Source organism: Bison bison, unplaced genomic scaffold, assembly GCF_000754665.1.
Source record: "Bison bison bison isolate TAMUID 2011002044 unplaced genomic scaffold, Bison_UMD1.0 scf7180017864499, whole genome shotgun sequence".
NCBI classification, from domain to species: Eukaryota; Metazoa; Chordata; class Mammalia; order Artiodactyla; family Bovidae; genus Bison; species Bison bison.
The window spans coordinates 9,774,412-9,792,870 of NW_011495058.1; the positions used below are offsets into that span (position 1 = coordinate 9,774,412).

The 18,459-nt window shown below is 39.0% G+C and overlaps 1 protein-coding gene across 2 annotated transcripts in view; it reads left to right on the top strand.

Annotated features, from left to right (window-relative positions):
* Positions 1 to 18,459, top strand: part of VPS41 (vacuolar protein sorting 41 homolog (S. cerevisiae)) — a 200,589-nt gene that overhangs the window by 104,735 nt on the left and 77,395 nt on the right. For both annotated transcript variants that reach the window (XM_010829102.1, XM_010829103.1), the window contains one exon: positions 124 to 189. In XM_010829102.1, the coding sequence (XP_010827404.1) occupies positions 124 to 189 (66 nt within the window). The remainder of the gene's footprint in view (positions 1 to 123; positions 190 to 18,459) is intronic.

The window sequence follows — 18,459 nt, forward strand, 5'->3', positions numbered from 1 at the left end:
ACTTCCTACCTAGACACCAGGTTGATTTTTCGATCATGTTGCCTGTCATGTACAAGGGGCTTTCATTCTGCTCTGCAGCCGTGACTCCTAACCAGTGACGTGTTGGCTCCCTCTTCCTTGCAGATCATTGCTGTGCACCCGCATTTTGTGAGATCCAGCTGCAAGCAGTTTGTGACGGGAGGGAAGAAGGTAAATGCTGCGTGTTGATGTCACAGGCAGTCTTTGAGGGGTTCTGTTTGCTCTTTAATTTATCTTTAATATTTTTAATGTCTGACTCTTCATTCGGAGAAAGTTTGAGAAAGCCCAGTGTAGTGAAATAGCAAGACCATTACCTCTTGGGGGAGGTGTGGCCTCAGTGCTTGTCGGTGGCATCCCTTTGGAATAGGTGCAGGCAAAAACAGATGTTACTCAAACTGTTTGCTAGCCTATTGAAATATAGCCCCTTCCATACACAAAAAAAGAGGTAGCATTTAAAAAGTAAGAGCAAGTAACTAGGCATTTTTTTCCGCTTGTCGATAATCTCTTGCAAGTCTTGAGAAAGTTTTAGAACAATCATGGCTCTTTTTTAAATTTTATATTTTAATTTATTTTTGTTGGAATATAATGTGTTAGTTTCTGCTGTACAAGGAAGCGAATCAGCTATTTTGTTGTTTAGTCACTAAGGCATGTCTGACTCTTTTGCAACTGCTTAGACTTTGTGTTTACATATATCCCCTCCCTCTCAAGCCTCCCTCTCCCCCACCCGCATCCCGCCCCTCTAAGTCAACACAGAGCACCGAGCTGAGCTTGCCATGGCTCTTTTTTAGTGACATGTTCCTAGCATATTTTATTATCTTAGTGCTATTTAAAACATGAGAAAGTAAAAGAATTGTTTTATACATTGACATGTTTGTGGATATAGCAGATTCTAAAATGAAAGAATCTTTCTGCTTATGCTGCTGCTGCTAAGTTGCTTCAGTCGTGTCTGACTGTGTGCGACCCCAGAGACGGCAGCCCAACAGGCTCCCCCACCCCTGGGATTCTCCAGGCAAGAACACTGGAGTGGGTTGCCATTTCCTTCTCCAATGCATAAAAGTGAAAAGTGAAAGGGAAGTCGCTCAGTCATGTCCGACTCTAGCGACCCCATGGACTGCAGCCTTCCAGGCTCCTCCATCCATGGGATTTTCCAGGCAAAAGTACTGGAGTGGGGTGCCATTGCCTTCTCCATCTTTCTGCTTATAGAATAAATTTTTTTTCTATTTTTATTCACCAGTGATTTTTTTTTTTAATGATAAAATGTTCCCACTGTCCTAGAACTCTGAACGTTGTTTCCTATCCAGTTTAGGGCTCAGTGGAGAGCAGGCTGTATGTGTTTATTTCTATACCAAGGTATAGCTATGGAATAGATACTTCGAGGCTTAGCTACCAAATGGTTTTGAGTGTTTTGTGGTAGTTATCTGTCCTTTTCACTTGGACTGTTGCTTCATAGAATGATAGAACTGCATACTAGTTGTTAGCATTTTTCAAGCACTGGTTTTAGCTCCACGTAATGGTTAAGTAGCAGGTCCTTTAGATTCCAACAGCATCTCAAGGCACAAAACCAAGATTGCATCAGCTCTGATTTCTGTTTGAGAACCAGCTCTTTTCATCCCCTCCCCAGCACTTACTGTCATCCTTAGGCACTAGCAGCACTAACCTCACACAGAAATGTCTATGGGATTGTGCTCAGTTGCTCAGTCATGTCTGACACTTTGTGACCCCATGCATTGTAGTCCCCCAGGCTCCTCTGTCCATGGAATTTTCCAGGTAAGAATACTGGAGCAGGTTGTGATTTCCAACTCTGGGGAATCTTTTCAACCCAGGGATCCAATCCATGTCTCTTGTGTCTCCTGAATTGGCAAGTGGATTCTTTACCACTGTGCCACCTGGGAAGCATGTATGGAATTAATCAGTAGGAATTGCAGATTGAGGCTAACATTTTCTATTTTAGATCTGCAGCTGACTTACTGCTAGGAAAAAATAACTACCTTACTTGTCTTTGTTGATTTCAGGAAAGAGTAGCTTCAAATTCTTCTTGATAAAGTATTAATATTTCTTTAGTAAACACTTTTCTAGTTAGAAAATTTTATGGGATACAGAGCATGAATTCACGTAGCTATAATTTAAACCCATGCGTTTTTATTTAAAACTCATTAGGGATGAAAAATGCCAAGTCACTAGGTTTTTTGTTTGTTTTTTTTAAGTGGCCTAAACCAACACACTTTCATTATCTCACAGGTCAGAAATTTAAGAGTGGCTTTCGTGTACGGTCTGTTTTAGGGCCTGTCATGAGATTTCTGTTCAGATTTTGGCCAGGGTTGCACTCATCTGAAGGCTTGACTGGGGTTGGAGATTCTGCTTCTAAACTGTCTGCTGCCTTCTTAATAGCAATCCCTCATAAAATGTTGATAACTTAAAATATTGATAAATCATTTTGGTTTAAGTATTTTCCAAGTGAGGATGCAGTTTTGAGTTCTAGCTTTCCAATTCCAGAAGTTAGAGACTTTAGAGTTGTCCCATATATTTTCAAGGTATTGGTATGAAAGAACATATTAGAGATAATATGAATGATGTCCACATGGACTCAAACTTTGATGGTGGGAGTTTCTGTATAGATTTGAGTTCTTAATAGTTACCTTGTTGGTATAGTTTAATAATTGGTTTTATACCGTGAAGGGTACCTATCATCTGATATAATTTGCCAGAGTAGTTTTTTCTACATGAATGTCTTGTCAACTTGCAAGATGCCTAAGTTAACTGTGTCAATAACGTGTTCATCCTTCTACGTAGCATTTGACATAGCTTACAGACATCTGTAGAAAGGACCAAGTGAATGTAACTCTTTGGGCTGAAACTTCTAGAGTAGTTGTAACTCTTTGGGCCAAAACTTGTTGAGCAATTGTATAGATAACGAAGTAGTCCAGGATCCAAGTGCAGGTGAGGTCACATGGGAAAAAGTTGGAATTGATACCAAGATTACACTGTGATAAGTACTAAATAAGTAGAATTCACTGAATGCTGAACAGGCAAGAACATCAAAGATTTGGGTCATCTCTTTGGTTATCACTCTCTGCTTGACAGGTTTTTCTGTGTTCAGTGTTCTAAGAGGAAGCTTTCTCTTTTCTCCTATTTTCCTGTTCATGTCTCCAAAAATGCATGTAGACATTTCTTCCCAAGCACAAAAGATGCTTAATTATGTACAGATAAAATAAAAACAGTTCAAGTTATCTGGTGAAAAACTTGATATTGTTGAGTTAGAATTTCTGGCTTAAAATAGTTTAAAAGAAACACACACCAAAGGGTTAGTATGTTGTATAAAGGACTTAGGTTATTGAGCTTGATGAAAGTATATATGTGATATTCTGACGTGAAGAATCATAGGATTTCACATGTCAGTGTAAGTGATATTGTCATGTCTTCTTATTTTAATAGCTTTATTGATATATAATTTGCATATCATAAAGTTCACCAGTTTAAAGAGTACAATTCAAGGACTTTCCTGGCAGTCCAGTGGATAAGACTGTGTGCTTCCACTACAGGGGTTGCAGGTTCCATCCCAGGTTGGGGAACTAAGATCCCATATGCTGTGTGACACAGCCAAAAAAAAAAAAAAAATGTACAATTCATTGGTTTTAATATGTTTACAGAATTGTGCAACCATCACCATAATCCAGTTTTAGAGCATTTTCATCATCCCAGTAATGAAACCTTGTCCCCATTAGCAGTCGCTCCCTAACCCCTTTTCCCTGCTTCCTAGCCCCAAGGAACGGCTAACCTGTTTCAATTCTTTATAAATTTGCCTACTCTGGATGTTTCATGTAAATTCTGGATGGTTTCCCTGGAGGCTCATGTGGTAAAGAGTCTTCCTGCAATGCAATCGACCTGAGTTTGATCCCTGGATTGGGAAGATCCCCTGGAAAAGGAAATGGTGACCCACTCCAGTATTCTTGCCTGGAGGATTCCATGGACAGAGAGCCTGGCAGGATAGAGTCCATGGGGTCACAAATTCTGGATATTTCATGTAAATTCTGAATAGTTCATGTAAATGGAATCATGAGTGCATGACCTTGTGTCTGATTTTTTTCATTAGTTTTCTAGGTACATCCATGGTGTAGCATGTATCAGTATTTCATTCCTTTTTATGGCCAAATTATCTTTCATCGTATGGGTATATCATATTTTATTTAGCTGTTTATCAGTTGATGAACATTTGGGTTGTTTCTATGTTTTGACTGTTACAAGTAGTGGTACTGTGAACATTCACGTACGACTTTTTTATGGGGTCATGTGTTTTAATGCCTCTTGGGTGTAGAATTGTTGGATCATATAGTAAATCTGTGTCGAACACTTTGAAGAACTGTCCAGTCATTTTCCAAAGTAATTGCACCATTTACATTCTCGTTAGCAATATGTAAAGATTTCACTTTCTCCACATTCTCACCCTCATTCATTTGTAGCTGTCTTTTTGATTATAGGCATCTGGTGTGTGGAAAGTGGTGATGTCTCAATGTTTTGATTTATATTTCCCTAATGACTACGGAGAAGGCAATGGCACCCCACTCCAGTACTCTTGCCTGGAAAATCCCGTGGACGGAGGAGCCTGGTAGGCTGCAGTCCATGGGGTCGCAAAGAGTCTGACACGACTGAAGCGACTTAGCAGCAGCAATGACTAAGTTTGTTGAGCAAACTTAGACACGACTGAGTGACTTCACTTTTACTTTTTACTTTCATGCATTGGAGAAGGAAATGGCAACCCACTCCAGTGTTCTTGCCTGGAGAATCCCAGGGACGGGGAAGCCTGGTGGGCTGCCGTCTATGGGGTCGCACAGAGTCGGACACGACTGAAGCGACTTAGCAGCAGCAATGACTAAGTTTGTTGAGCATCTTTGAGTGCTTGTTGGCCATTTGTCTATCTTCTTTGCAGAAATGCCTATTCAGATTGTTTGTCCGTTTTTCCATTGGGCTATTTGTCTTTTTTCTTTACACATTGTAAATTTTTTTTATATATATTCTGGATTCACTTCTCTTGCCAGTATGTGATTTGCAAATATTTGCAAATATTTTCTCCCAGCCCTTGAGTTGTCTTTTCACTTTATTGCTCGTGTCATTTGAGGTGCAAAAGCTTTTAATCTTGCTGAAGTGCCATTTATCTGTTTTTGTGTGGCATCTTTGTTTTGTGTGTGTGTGTGTATGTGTGTGTTTTGATGCTTGTGCTTTTGGTATTGTATCTATGAAATCATTGCCAAATCTAAGGTTATTAAGATTTATGCTTGTGTTTTCTTCAAAGAGTTTTATAGTATGAACTTTTAAATTTAGCTCTAGAATCTACCTTGAGTTAATTTTTGTGTATGGTGTAAGGTAGGGGTCTGAATTCATTCTTTTGCATATGGATATCCAGTTGTCCCAGCCCTCTTTGTTGCAAAGACTGTTCCTTTGCCATTGTCTTGGACCCTCTGTCAAAAATCAGTTAGCCATAAATGTTAGAGTTTATTTGTGGACTTTCAATTCTGTTGATTTGTCTATCTATCCTTGTGCCAGTACCCTTTTTAGTTTTTAGAACCACTGATTACTTATGGGATGACAAATTAACTCCTTTTAAAACATTTTGATTTTGAGTTCTTTACCTTTAAAAGCCATTTTTATACCATCATTCAAAATTCTGAAAATAACAAAGGCTGTGGGAAAAAGTTGAACCCTCCTACACTAATGGTGGCAATGTAAATTGGTGCAGCCACTATGGAGATAATATGTCTGTTCCTTAAAAAACAAAATAGAGTTACCATATGATCCAAGATCCACTCCTGGGCATATATCTGGAGAGAACTATAATTTGAAAAGATATATGTACCCCAGTGTTCATTGCAGCACTATTTATTCTACAGTAGCCAAGATATGGAAGCAATCTAAATGTCCATCAACAGGTGAATGGATAAAGAAGATGTGGTGTACACACACACACACACACACACACACACACACAGGAATATTATTCAGCCATAAAAATAATGAAATAATGCATTTGTAGCAGCAAGGAGCTACCAGAGATTATCATACTAAGTGAAGTAAGCCAGACAAATATAATATTGCTTATATGTGGAATCTAAGAATATAATATGAATGAACTTATTTACGAAACATAAATAGACCCACATTTGTAGAAAACAAACTTATGATTACCAAAGGGGGAAAGAAGGGATAGATTAGGAGTTTGAGATTAACAGATACACACTACTATATATAAAATAAACAACAAGGACCTACCATATAGCACAGGGAATTCTACTCAACATTTTGTAGTAACCTGTAAGGGAAAAGAATATGAAAAAGAATAGATAAATATATATGTATAACTGAATCACTTTGCTGTACATCTACTTCAATAAAAAATAATTAAAGGGCATTACAATTTTTCCTATTTATGTTAGAGGTTTAAGAAACATTACTATGTAAATATGCCCTCTATTCGAGCTTTCCAAGTGGTGCTAGTGGTAAAGAACCTCCCTGCCAATGCAGGAGATGTAAGAGAACCAGGTTCAATCCCTGGGTTGAGAAGATCTCCTGGAGAAGGGAATGGCAACCCATTCTAGTATTCTTGCCTGGAGAATCGCATGGACAGAGGAGCCTGGAGGGCTACAGTTCATAGGGTCCCAACGAGTCGGACATGACTGAAGGAACTTTGCACACACGTGCCCTTTATTCAGGAACTTGTAACATACAAGCTATTGACTGATTTCTCTGGATTCATTAAAGTTTATTGTGTAAATATGTATTTAGTGAATAGTAAAAACTAGTGTTTATTTAGTAAGTTATAGTGACTTCTTTGTATAGAGTTAAATAACTAGAGATTGCCAAAACGTGCAGAAGCTTGGTGTGCTTGGCAGAAATCTCTGGAAGGATTTCTTCCTTCTGTATGTGTATGGTGTGCACTTTGGAAGATCACCTACACTACATGGTTTTGGAATTAATGTGTTTTGTCTGTTTTAAAATAGATTTATTTAGTTGTGATTATTTCAGGGAATATTTCTGATTTCATTAAGGAATGCACCTTTGATTTTAAAAACTAAGAGAAAGGCTTTTGGAAGGTGGCATTAATAAAGAGATAATATTGTGAAAAAATTTTCTTTTTAAGGTGTTAGCAAATTTTTAGGGGAAATTGATTTTTTTCTTATAACCGAGTTATGGCATTTTACACCCCACTCCAGTACTCTTGCCTGGCAAATCCCATGGATGGAGGAGCCTGGTAGGCTGCAGTCCGTGGGGTCTCGAAGAGTCAGACATGACTGAGTGACTTCACTTTCACTTTTCACTTTCCTGCATTGGAGAAGGAAATGGCAACCCACTCCAGTGTTCTTGCCTGGAGAATCCCAGGGACCGGGAGCCTGGTGGGCTGCTGTCTTTGGGGTTGCACAGAGTCGGACACGACTGAAGCGACTTAGCAGCAGCAGCAGCAGCAGCATGGCATTTTATACCTTTGTAATTGAGAAAAAAGTCAAAATCTTCATTGGCCTAATCACAACTCTGATCATTCCAGCCACAGTTTGCAACCAGTGCCACAAACTAAGCAGAACAAGTTTAAAGAGTCCAGCATTTAGCAAATGGTGATAACCTTGCACTAGACCTCCCTGTTTAGAGTAGATGGCAGATCATATGACGGAAAAAGAGCAAAGACAAGTATCATGTAACTGAGAGGTTAATTTGATCTTTAAAAAACAGTGAAACAGTGACTAGCCAAATGAAGGTGTAATGTGGAATAAAGGCATTCTTAACCCTTAAGAATACTGATCTTCTCTGGACTGACAGCTAATTGCATCTAGGAATTATATGTCAACTTCTGTAAACAATGATGAAAGCTACACAACTATCACAGAAGCAAAATAGGAACGATGGATGTCCTACAGAGAGAGAATCTTGATGTCATTTCATAAGAAAATTTGATGGAGATTTTTAATTGAAGATTTTAGTTGATTTGATGGGAAAACTTAGTTACTGGGCAAGGGGTAAACATTTTTTAAAAAGTAATCAGAACATGCATTTCAGAATAGTTCCACAGACTAGTCACGAAGGGAAAAAACCAAAAAACCTGAAACTGCAGTTTGACACAGTTGTTGATATTTCCTTTTTAAGGTTCTAGCTTCTTAGGTCTTTGGAGATAGCTCCTTATCCACCTGGGACTGGAAAGAGGAGGCAGTAGTTCTGTCTGGCATAAACTTTTATTTTAGATTTTCAAGGTAACTTCTTAGTAGTTGAATGCCATAGCTGGATTTATGGACTCCAGTGCTTGACACATGAGCATAAAAAGCTTATTCTAAATTCTGTTTTGTTTCCATGTTGAAAAAAGAAAAGAAAAAGCACATCTCGTAAGAGTGCCATTGGAGAGAACTTTCAAACATGTGAATCGATGGATTTTTTTTTAAGTGTAAACCTCCTTGTGTAGCAAGAATTTTAATGCATGAGCATAGAAATGAGGTATGTCTTCTAGAAATACGTCTGCCAAGCAGATCTTGTCTGGTTTGTTTGCTGTTTTTTTAATTGTTCAACTTTCTCTGTCAGCAGATAAACTTGAGCTCCCTATGACCTTTACCTTTGAACTCTGAAATACACTTCATAATAACTGATTCTCCTCCTTTGACAAATTATTAAATTGTCGCACTGCTGTTTGCAGCGGAGTTCATTTTTAGAAACGAGGTAGTCAGCTGTTTGGCATTGCAGTGAACTAGAATGAGGGGACCTGGCCGCAGGGACAGCTTGCTTTGTAAGCTGGGAAGTGTCAGTCAGCAAACAAGGCAAGGACCTGCATGCATGAAATGAGAAAAAGCGCTTCACTATTCAGGGCTAAAGGCTCCTGGCAGATTTTACCTGAAGGACAGAGGTAGAAGCATCAGCTAGCTTCTCAGTGTCCAAAATGATCAGCAAACAACAAATTGCATGTTGGATTCTTTTTGGAAGAAGATACAGTGGAGCAGATTTTGGAGTAATGCGAATCTTTTTAAAATTCCCATAGCCCAGTAAATTCCTATGACCATTAAATGTGAAATGTAGTGTTAGGTGTTAGTCGCTCAGTCATGTCTGACTCTTCACAACTCCTTGGACTATAGCCCACCAGGCTCCTCTGTCCATGGACTTCTCCAGGCAAGAATACTGGAGTGGTTGCCATGCCCTTCTCGAGGGGATCTTCCCAACCCAGGGATTGAGCCCAGGTCCTCTGCATTGCAGATGGATTCTTTACCAGCTGAGCTACAAGGGAAGCCCAAGAACACTGAAGTGGGTAGCCTATCCCTTCTCCAGGGGATCTTCCTGACCCAGGGACTGAACCCAGGTCTCCCACATTGCAGGCAGATTCTTTACCATCTGAGCCACAAGGGAAGAGTCCTTCCTTATGTATTTGCTTATCTCCTGGTCAGATGGAAGCTGGAGTTCTTGGGGTCATAAAAGATCTTTTTTAATTTTTAAAAAGTTTATTGAAGTATTGAAGTTGATTTGCAATGTAGTGTTAATTTCTGCTCTACAACAAAGTGATTCTATTATATGTATTCTTTTTCATTATGGTTTATCAACAGGATATTGAGTATAGTTTCCTGTACTGTACAGTAAGACCTTGTTTATCCTGAAAAAGTCTTTGACGTCAGTTACACCACCCAGTCTGCTGACCAGTGGATCTAGAGAACGATACTTCTGCAGGCATTTTGATGCTTGATCTTAGGCAGTTTTCTACATGCAGACTTTTCTCACACATCTCTTTTCAGGCAACCACCAAATTTATGTCCCAAGTGGTTGCACATAGAACCATTGTAAATAAACACCTTCATCTCTTCTAGGCATGGTGTTATAAATTGTGGTTCCATTCCTAGAATTCATCTCATGCTGTAAGCATACCAAAATTGATTAAAAACTACTGACTAATAGGAAGTAAAACACAGTGTAACCTTTACAAATATTTCTTAGGTATGTAAAACCCAAGTTGTAAACAGCTATATTGTAAAAGTATATTTTGGTGGGTTTTCCACTGTGTACTGAACTGGTTGAAGCTAAAATTTTAAATCCAGGGCTTAAAAATAGAAATCACTTTCAATATCAGTGACAGATGTTTTTCCTTGCTTTCAAAATTAAGTTCATCCATCTCAAACATTAGTTGCTTTTTTGATGTCAGTATGTAGAGCTCCCAACATCCGGGAAGATGGATCCATGGCAACCGCATTTTCTTAGTCGTCCTCTTTTCATAGCCATCAAAAACCTGGTGAGAACAGAAGCCTTTTTTTCTTTAATGAGTTCAGCTAACTTTTCCGTGTGTAATATTTCCATATTGTTTGCAGCCCTTCCTGGATTCGGATGTTAAGCTTACCATCTGTCTTCCTAGAGTAATCAAACCATCCTTTGCTCCTTGCTCAAAATACCTTCCTTTGCATGTTGAATCCTGTTGTTGTTCTTTAATATTTGGAGTAGCTATTGCCTGTGCAATATTACTGTTGGAGTAATTTTTCAGGCCTTTGTCATTAAGCATTTGGGGATTCCCGCCCCTCCATTATAAGTTAGTTTGTTTCCTGTTAGTTTTCTAATTCGTTTTCAGCCAGTATTCCTCTTTGATGTTTATAACAGTGCAGATTTGAACCCACTCAAATTCTAATGGTAGTGTATGTGGTAGCGAATAGCTGTGTCAGTGCCGTGCAACCCTAGATCTCCAGGAACATATTTGCAGGGTGTGAGGAAGAGGATGTGTTAGAAGGAGGGTGTTACAGGATTTGGACTGTTGTTGAGAGGCGGTGTGGCGAGGCTTTAAAGAAGTAGGACTTTGCGCTGGGTCAGGTGCTGTCCGGAAGCAAGAGTTTTTCCACCACTGGGTATCTTAATACATCATATCCAGAAGGAGGAAAGATAAAATCAAGGCTAAAGACATTGGCAAAGAAGCAGTCTTTCCTTTTAGCCAGGATAGGGAGGTGTTTGGTCATTTATGTGGCTTGGAAAATGTTGATATTTTGTCCGTGCTCAGATGTGATTATGGAGTGGTCCTGTTTTCCTCCTCATCTTATGGTCACAGGGCCTTGTCTTATGTTGGCGTTCTGTGAAATTGTTTATATTTACCCAGAGAACACCAAGGCCCTGCTCTGAATGACAGACCAGCTCCTGCATGCCAGCTTTTTTCTCTTTCTTCATTGTGACAAATGAAATGCCCAACATTTGCTAAATGGTTTATTGAGGTACTTTATGAAAATAATACACTATTTGAGTCCCCTTTCTGGTAGAAATATAAATGTATGATGTAGCAATTTCATGGAAAGCTGTATACCAGATTATTAACAATATTAATATTATTAACATGTTATTAATAATATCTGAGCAAGATTATTTGTGTTTTTTCTGGCCTTCATTGGCATTTATTTTCTGCCTTTTTTTTTTTGTAGAAAACATGCCTTTTATAATAATAAAAAGCAATAATAAAAGAATGTATAAAGTAATCTCAACTATTTTGGCTCTCTTTTCAACTTAGCATTCTAAATCATATGAAATTCCCTACATTATTGAAGTCTAATCTTAGCTCAGATGTTCTTTAATGATTATGTAATTTTCCATCCTGCAGGTCAATTTAATTTTCTTAATCGGTCTCATATTATTGGACCATTAGATTGTATCCCGTTTGGGGTTATCATAAATCATGCTGTATTGAAGTTAGAAATCTTTGGGTATGAACTTTTGTTTGTGCTTCTGAATGTTTTTCTAGCTCTCATTCTGAGGATTAGAATTACTGGGTCAAAGATTCCGAGTATCTTTTAGGCTCTTGATACATATTGCCAAGTAAAGGTACATTCTAGAAAACATACTGATTTATACCAGCTGTGTGTTTTAGAGGAGCTGTTTTACCATATCAACTTGCCAATTTGCTATACGTAGAAAGAGACTCCATTATTCTATTTTGTAACTTCCTTGAATGATTAGTGATTTTGAGCATTTTTATTTACTAGTCACTTATATCCCTTCCTTTGTGATTTCTCTGGTTGTATTCTTTGCTCGGGGCAGCTTTTAATATTACCATAGAAGCCAGGACAATGACGACTGTCCATTTGATATTTATTGTCAGTTTGAGCGCAAATTATTGCTGCTTACTGAATAGCCTGCAGTCTTTTGTCCAATTTTAGCTAAACCTGGAATAATTATTCTTGTTCTAGGGAGGCATTGTATAGGAGTCATAATGAGACTTTTGAGTAGATGCTGAACTGTGTACAAAGAAGATGGGCATATTCTACTCCACAGATGTATCTGCCCCTAGATCGTCTGTCCTGCTGCTTCCTTAAAGGCTCTTAAAAACAAGCCACCATGTCCAGTTAAAGGCAGGTTCATTTGATTTCGTTTCTTCTGTAGGCAGTGTTCTGATCTTTACTTTTTCCCATTTTGCTTCATTTTTTTTTTCCATTGAAGTATATAGTTGATTTGTTGTTGTTTAGTTGCTAAGTTGTGTCAACGTTTTTGCCACGGACTGTGTAGCCCACCAGGCTCCTCTGTGCATGGGATTTCCAGGCAAGAATACTGGAGTGGGTTGCCATTTCCTTCTCCAGGGGATCTTCCCAGGAGGAGCCACAGGAGCTCAGGTTTGATCCCTGGGTCAGGAAGATCCCCTGGAGGAGGACATGGCAACCCACTCCAGTATTCTTGCCTGGAGAATTTCATGGACAGAGGAGCCTGAGAGGCTACAGTCCATGGGGTCACAAAGAGTCAGATATGACTGAGCAGCTGAGCACACATAGCTTGCATAGTTGATTTACAGTATCATGTTAGTTTCAGATGTACAGCACAGTGATTCCATTAAATATCTATGTGTTTATATATGTGTGTTTGTGTGTGTGTGTGTGTGTATATATGTGTGTGTGTATATATATATATATATTCCATTTCAAACTTTTCCATTATAGATTATTACAAAATATTGAGTATAATTTGCTGTGCTATATGGTAGGTCCTTGTTGGTTCGTTTTTGCTTTAATTTGAATTGAGTGAAGCGCTTGTTCACATCCATAAACCTGTGTGTCCTTGTGACTTTTCCTGTTATTCAAGACTTAGAAGTTTTGTATTTCTTTTTCATAATCTCACTGTGCAAAGATCTCTTCCTGAGTCATCTGTGATTGAGATTATGTGTAGTTAAAATTAGAGATATTTATTCATCACACAGAACGTTCCTTCAAGTTGCATCACCCAGTGGATGTCTATTCTACTGGGGAAGGGGTTCAACCTTGAACCCAGTACTGGGGAATAGATCCTCAGACAGCTGCAAACTGAAAAACAGACTCAAGATTTTTGATTTGAACAACCAGCTCTGTTAAGTCTTCAGGATCCATATGGAAGGCTGTTTGTTACTTTTTAAATCCCTCATTCTTTTCTGGAATCCAGTTTGCAGTTGTGAGTTGCGTGTGCAGAAATTGCAGGTTGCTAGTTGGAACAGGAATCTTCCTCACATGCTGGCTACAATTGATTGCTAAACCCATATAGGTGGGCGGGTAGACATAGATCTATCTCTCTGTCATCGCTAGGTTTTTGCTCTGTTTTTAATATAAAGGAAATGCTCCTAAGTGGCACCTCTTATGTTTAACTTCTTTAGTTCACACTGAATTCATAGCTTGGATTTCTTGGCTACTAAATTGACTGTTACTTTATGTTGATATGATTTTTTTTTAAATTTCAAAGCATATTTCTGGTACATAATTTACACAGGATTAACTAACTTCAAGAATTTGTCAAAAACCTGTGTTGCTTTTCAGTTGTGTTTATTCAGATACTGCCTGGAAGCAAATGGCCTGTCACATGGGCTCTGGAAATCCACCTGTGTACAAAGACTTTCTCTGCTAGCAACATCTGGCCTGTGTTGAACTGCTTTTAATCAGGCTAACCCACTTTTCAGGAAAGGAGACGGATGGACTAGAACTTGTGCAGAAAATAACCACCGAATTTAAAGCAGTCATATATTTAGGAAATCCCCATTCTCTTCTTACATGATGTGAGTTTTTTCTCAGTGATGGTCAGGAAGGCTGTGTGTTTTAAACTTCAGTACTGAGCCAAAGCAGGAGGCAATATAAAGGTGTTCTCTGCTCTGCAGGCTGATGCTTTTTGGTCATTTCTATCTCCATCTAGATTCAAGACTCCTGTCTGCTGCCAGCCACCACCCCATGCTCACCAATTTTTTTTTTTTCTCACTTGCCTTCTTGACTTCAGTTTGATCCCCAATCTCTTCCTATCTTGGATTTAAAAATCCTTCTGTGACAAGCCCTTCTTATCAATTATTGGCCCTTTGTTTTTACTGGGACAGTAAAATATTTGGCATGTTCTAATTTGCTGGATTTCATTTTGCTCTCTCTATTTCTCTGTCATCTTGAGCTCCAGTATCTTCTCTGATTAAGCATTTATCTCTTAGTCTGTTTTCTCCAAGGCTGTCTGTCCTTTCTGGAGGAAACACCTTCATCCATGGACTCAAACCCCAGCCTCAGCAAGCAGTGTTGCTGGTATTAGGGAGCCCAAATGACTCAAATGATTTATATACTTGGAAGAGCACAAAATGATTAAAAAAGGTCCAATCATACTCCTTTCCCTCCACCAGGGAAGAATGGGTGATGGGTAATGATGGGTGTTAGGCTACCAGAATCGGCAGCTTTATTACAGCCCCATAGGAATCCCAGCCTGTGTGTGGGAGATTCTGGGATGTGGTATAAGAAAGTACTAGATAGATTTATCAGCACAAAACATAGGAGAATAAAGTATATTGCTGAGGATGTGAGGGCTCCTACTGAAATATAAGTACCAAGAGTGCTGACTGCCAGAATGTGGATTTATGGGAGATAAAGCCCTAAAATACTTTCTCCAACAAAAAAGCAGACCTCTTGGAAACAGTTTTTCCTCTCTCTGTACTTAGCTCCCATTGAGCTTAAATTGCTCTCAGTATTGTGATAATGACAATTCAATATTACAGGATGTGGAAGATGAACCAAATAAATTAACCAGCTGCTTTTAAGGGTAGTTCCCTCAATGGCTTCCCCTCTAAAATGCTTTGTAGAAGATTCGTGCTCAGTAGGTCTCTAGGCAGTTTTATGGCTGGAAGAAAGAAATGGATTTTATTAAATGTCAGTGAAATACAAGCAGGTAGTTTTGTGGTAGTTAAATTAGCATAGAGTGTGTGTAAGAAGAGCAGCTTATCATGCCTTAAATCGCAGAAACAGAACTTTCCTTGGCCTTCCTGCCAGATGATGCATTTCTGCCTGAAATTCCCATAGATTAGGATGGAAAAATCCTAACCTCTCCTATCTGAAACTGCAAAATGTTATCCATCAAATGCTGCAGGTAAAGCGTAATTTTATTTGGAGAGTTTCAAAAGACAGTAATGGCAATACTTTTTTAATTTCTAGCTGACATTTAAGATTTTATACTATGTATGGACTAGAAGATAGGACTCATGAGTAAAGGGTTGAGTGAATTGGGAATTTGGGATTGACATGCACATACTGCTCTATTGATAGATAAATATATAACCAATAAAATAGATGACCAACCAGGACCTACTGTGTAGCACAGGGGATGGTGCTCTCTATTCTGTAATAACCTAAATGGGAAAAGAATCTGAAAAAGAATAATAGATGCATATCTATAGTTGAATCACTTTGCTGAAACTAATGCAGCATTGTTAATCAACTGTGCTTTAATATAAAATACAAGCTTTTTAAAAGAATTGAGTGGAGTGCAGAGGGAAGACAGAAAGAAACATTTCATGGGATCAAGCCGGTAACATAGAGGAGAAGGGCAGGCTGAGTATGGGGAGGACAGGAGAAGTGGTACTGTGACGTTCCAGAGAGCTTTGTGCAAGCAGACAAATCCATTCCAGGGCATCACTGCTCAGACCAAAGGGGAGACCAGTGGACATCCCTGAAACCAAGGAGCCGCAGTAACCTAAACCAGAGAAGGTCCTGCCTTACAGTCCATAGTGTCTCAGAGTCAGACATGGCTGAAGTGACTGAGCACGGCACAGCACCTTCAAAGGACTTTTCAAATTTATGACAAGTTGTGCGCAAGTTATATCCTCTGACACTGAGCAAAAGGAAAGAGACCAACATTTTAGGAGTAGAACATGGCATCAGTGTACATGAGCCCTTTCTCAGAGTGTGCGGATGTATTCCTTGGATGAATCAGTCCCAGGGCCCTTTCGTTTAGATGTGTGAATGAGGGCAGATGCCTCTGTGTCTGAGATAGGGCACTGCTGCTGCTGCTAAGTCGCTTCAGTCGTGTCCGACTCTGTGCGACCCCATAGATGGGAGCCCACCAGGCTCCGCTGTCCCTGGGATTCTCCAGGCAAGAACAATGGAGTGGGTTGCTATTTCCTTCTCCAGTGCATGAAAGTGAAAAGTGAAAGTGAAGTCGCTCAGTCGTGTCTGACTCTTCACGACCCCATGGACTGCAGCCTACCAGGCTCCTCTGTCCATGGGATTCTCCAGGTAAGAGACATTGCCAGCTAAAGACGGACCAAATGACTAGAGGATTTGGGAATTACACAGCTCCTCCCATAGCAAATACATTGTATTTTTGGACAAGGAAAGAAGGAATGACTTTTAGACCCAGGAAAAGCCTACTCAGTATCTAATATTTGTTATTACTTGTGTATCTAGCAAAGCATCTATAAGATTTGGTTTCTTTCCCCGATACATTTGCGGAGATGAGTAAACACAATGTTCTCAGTGAACTAGATCTAATGTGGCACCCAGGATCCCATGACTCAGAACCAGTATTTGACTTAACGAAAGAATTCTCCAAAATAATGATCTTTTCTAACATATTTAAGGCTATTTGTTTAGAGATCGTCTCTTAATTTTCAAATATAAAGGTAAGGTGATGAAACTACCACTATTTGAAAGACATGAGAAAAATAATATGAATCGTGTCTAAAAGTGTAGTGGAAATGAGTTAAAACAACTGGTTTGCAGAAGCTAGGACATTAGCTACCCACCCGCCCCCCTCTGCTGTTTTTGAGCACCCATCAGTGAGTCAGTGACATCAGATAGGTACTCCTGATGCCGTATTATAAAAATAACATTAAGGGACTAGCCTCTTTGCTCCTATGATTCGTGTCAGGGCAGGATACACAAGGTTTGTTGTAATAGGACTCTGGAAATTCAGACTGAATTCAACATTCTCTCCTTTCCTTCCTGCCCTCTGCTGGAAGTTTTCCTTGGAGCCAGAGCAGGAGACAAAGGGAGCCCGGGGCCCAGCAGCCTCAGATTCCTCCCATTGCAGAAATCACACTGACCATAGCAGAAAGGATAAAGTGGAGTGACCTTGGCTTGGGTGGGAATTGCAACAAGATTTTATTAAGAGTTTTCTAAAAGAAGTTAGTGTTTTATTTAAAAATTAGATACCATATATGTGAATTCTCACCCAAAGATAGGGGACCACAAATAGTCTTTTCACTCAGTTCCAGTGAATTTTTTATTTTGTTTTATTTCAGATTTTCCCCTAAATTATCTTGACTGTTAAAATTAGAGGATTGACTTTCATCCTCATATCTATTGATGAAGAATAATTCACATGTGCTATGTAGAATAATTATTAAAGAGGAATAATACAAAATCACTTGTCCTCTTTCTGGAGTGATCTCTTTGTCTTTCAGGTTTTATATATGGATACACATTCATATTTTATTTAAAAGTCATTGTATTTAATCTGTTTTGCAATCTGCTTAATATGCTCTGAACATCTTTTCCTGTAAATAAGTGTCCATATTTAAAACACACACACACATATACACACCCCCCCCCCATGTATACACAGACATGTCCCTCCCTGCAATGTCTGACCTTATCATTTTGGTTCATCTTTGTCAATTTTTCTTTCCTTTTTCCTTCACCTGTCAGTTCTGAGACCACTGCTCTACTGTTGGGGGTGTTAATTAAAAAGAAAAAGTTTTAGTATCTAGCAGGGCAGATCACCCCCCACCCCCAAATTGCTTAATTAAAAAAAAAATTTTTGTTGTTATCACGCATTTTCAAATGAGTCCATTGCATTTTAGAAGCTCTAGAAATAATTCCTTTGGGATTTTCTTGGGGTGTGCATGAAAACCGTATGTTAACTTCGCAAGACTTAAGCTCTTCAGTGAGAATTCTGAGTCTTGTCATCCAGGTACACGCTGTATCTTTCCATTTATTTTGCTCTCCTCCTCTGTCCCTCAGTAAAGTATTTTTGTTTTCCGTGTAGCTCATACACACACATCTGTTTTCGTTCATTATTAACTTTGAGAGCTATGGACTCACCCTTGTTTACAACTTTGATTGCATCTCCTAAAGTTTAGGTTTGTACTATCTGTATTTTCATTTTCCAAGTGCTCTGGCCACAGTTTGATTTCCTCTTTTACCCAAGGATATAGAATATTTTATTTTTTTATTTCCATTTTTTTCCTCTTGTTTTGCTCTTATCCTTTGTTATTAA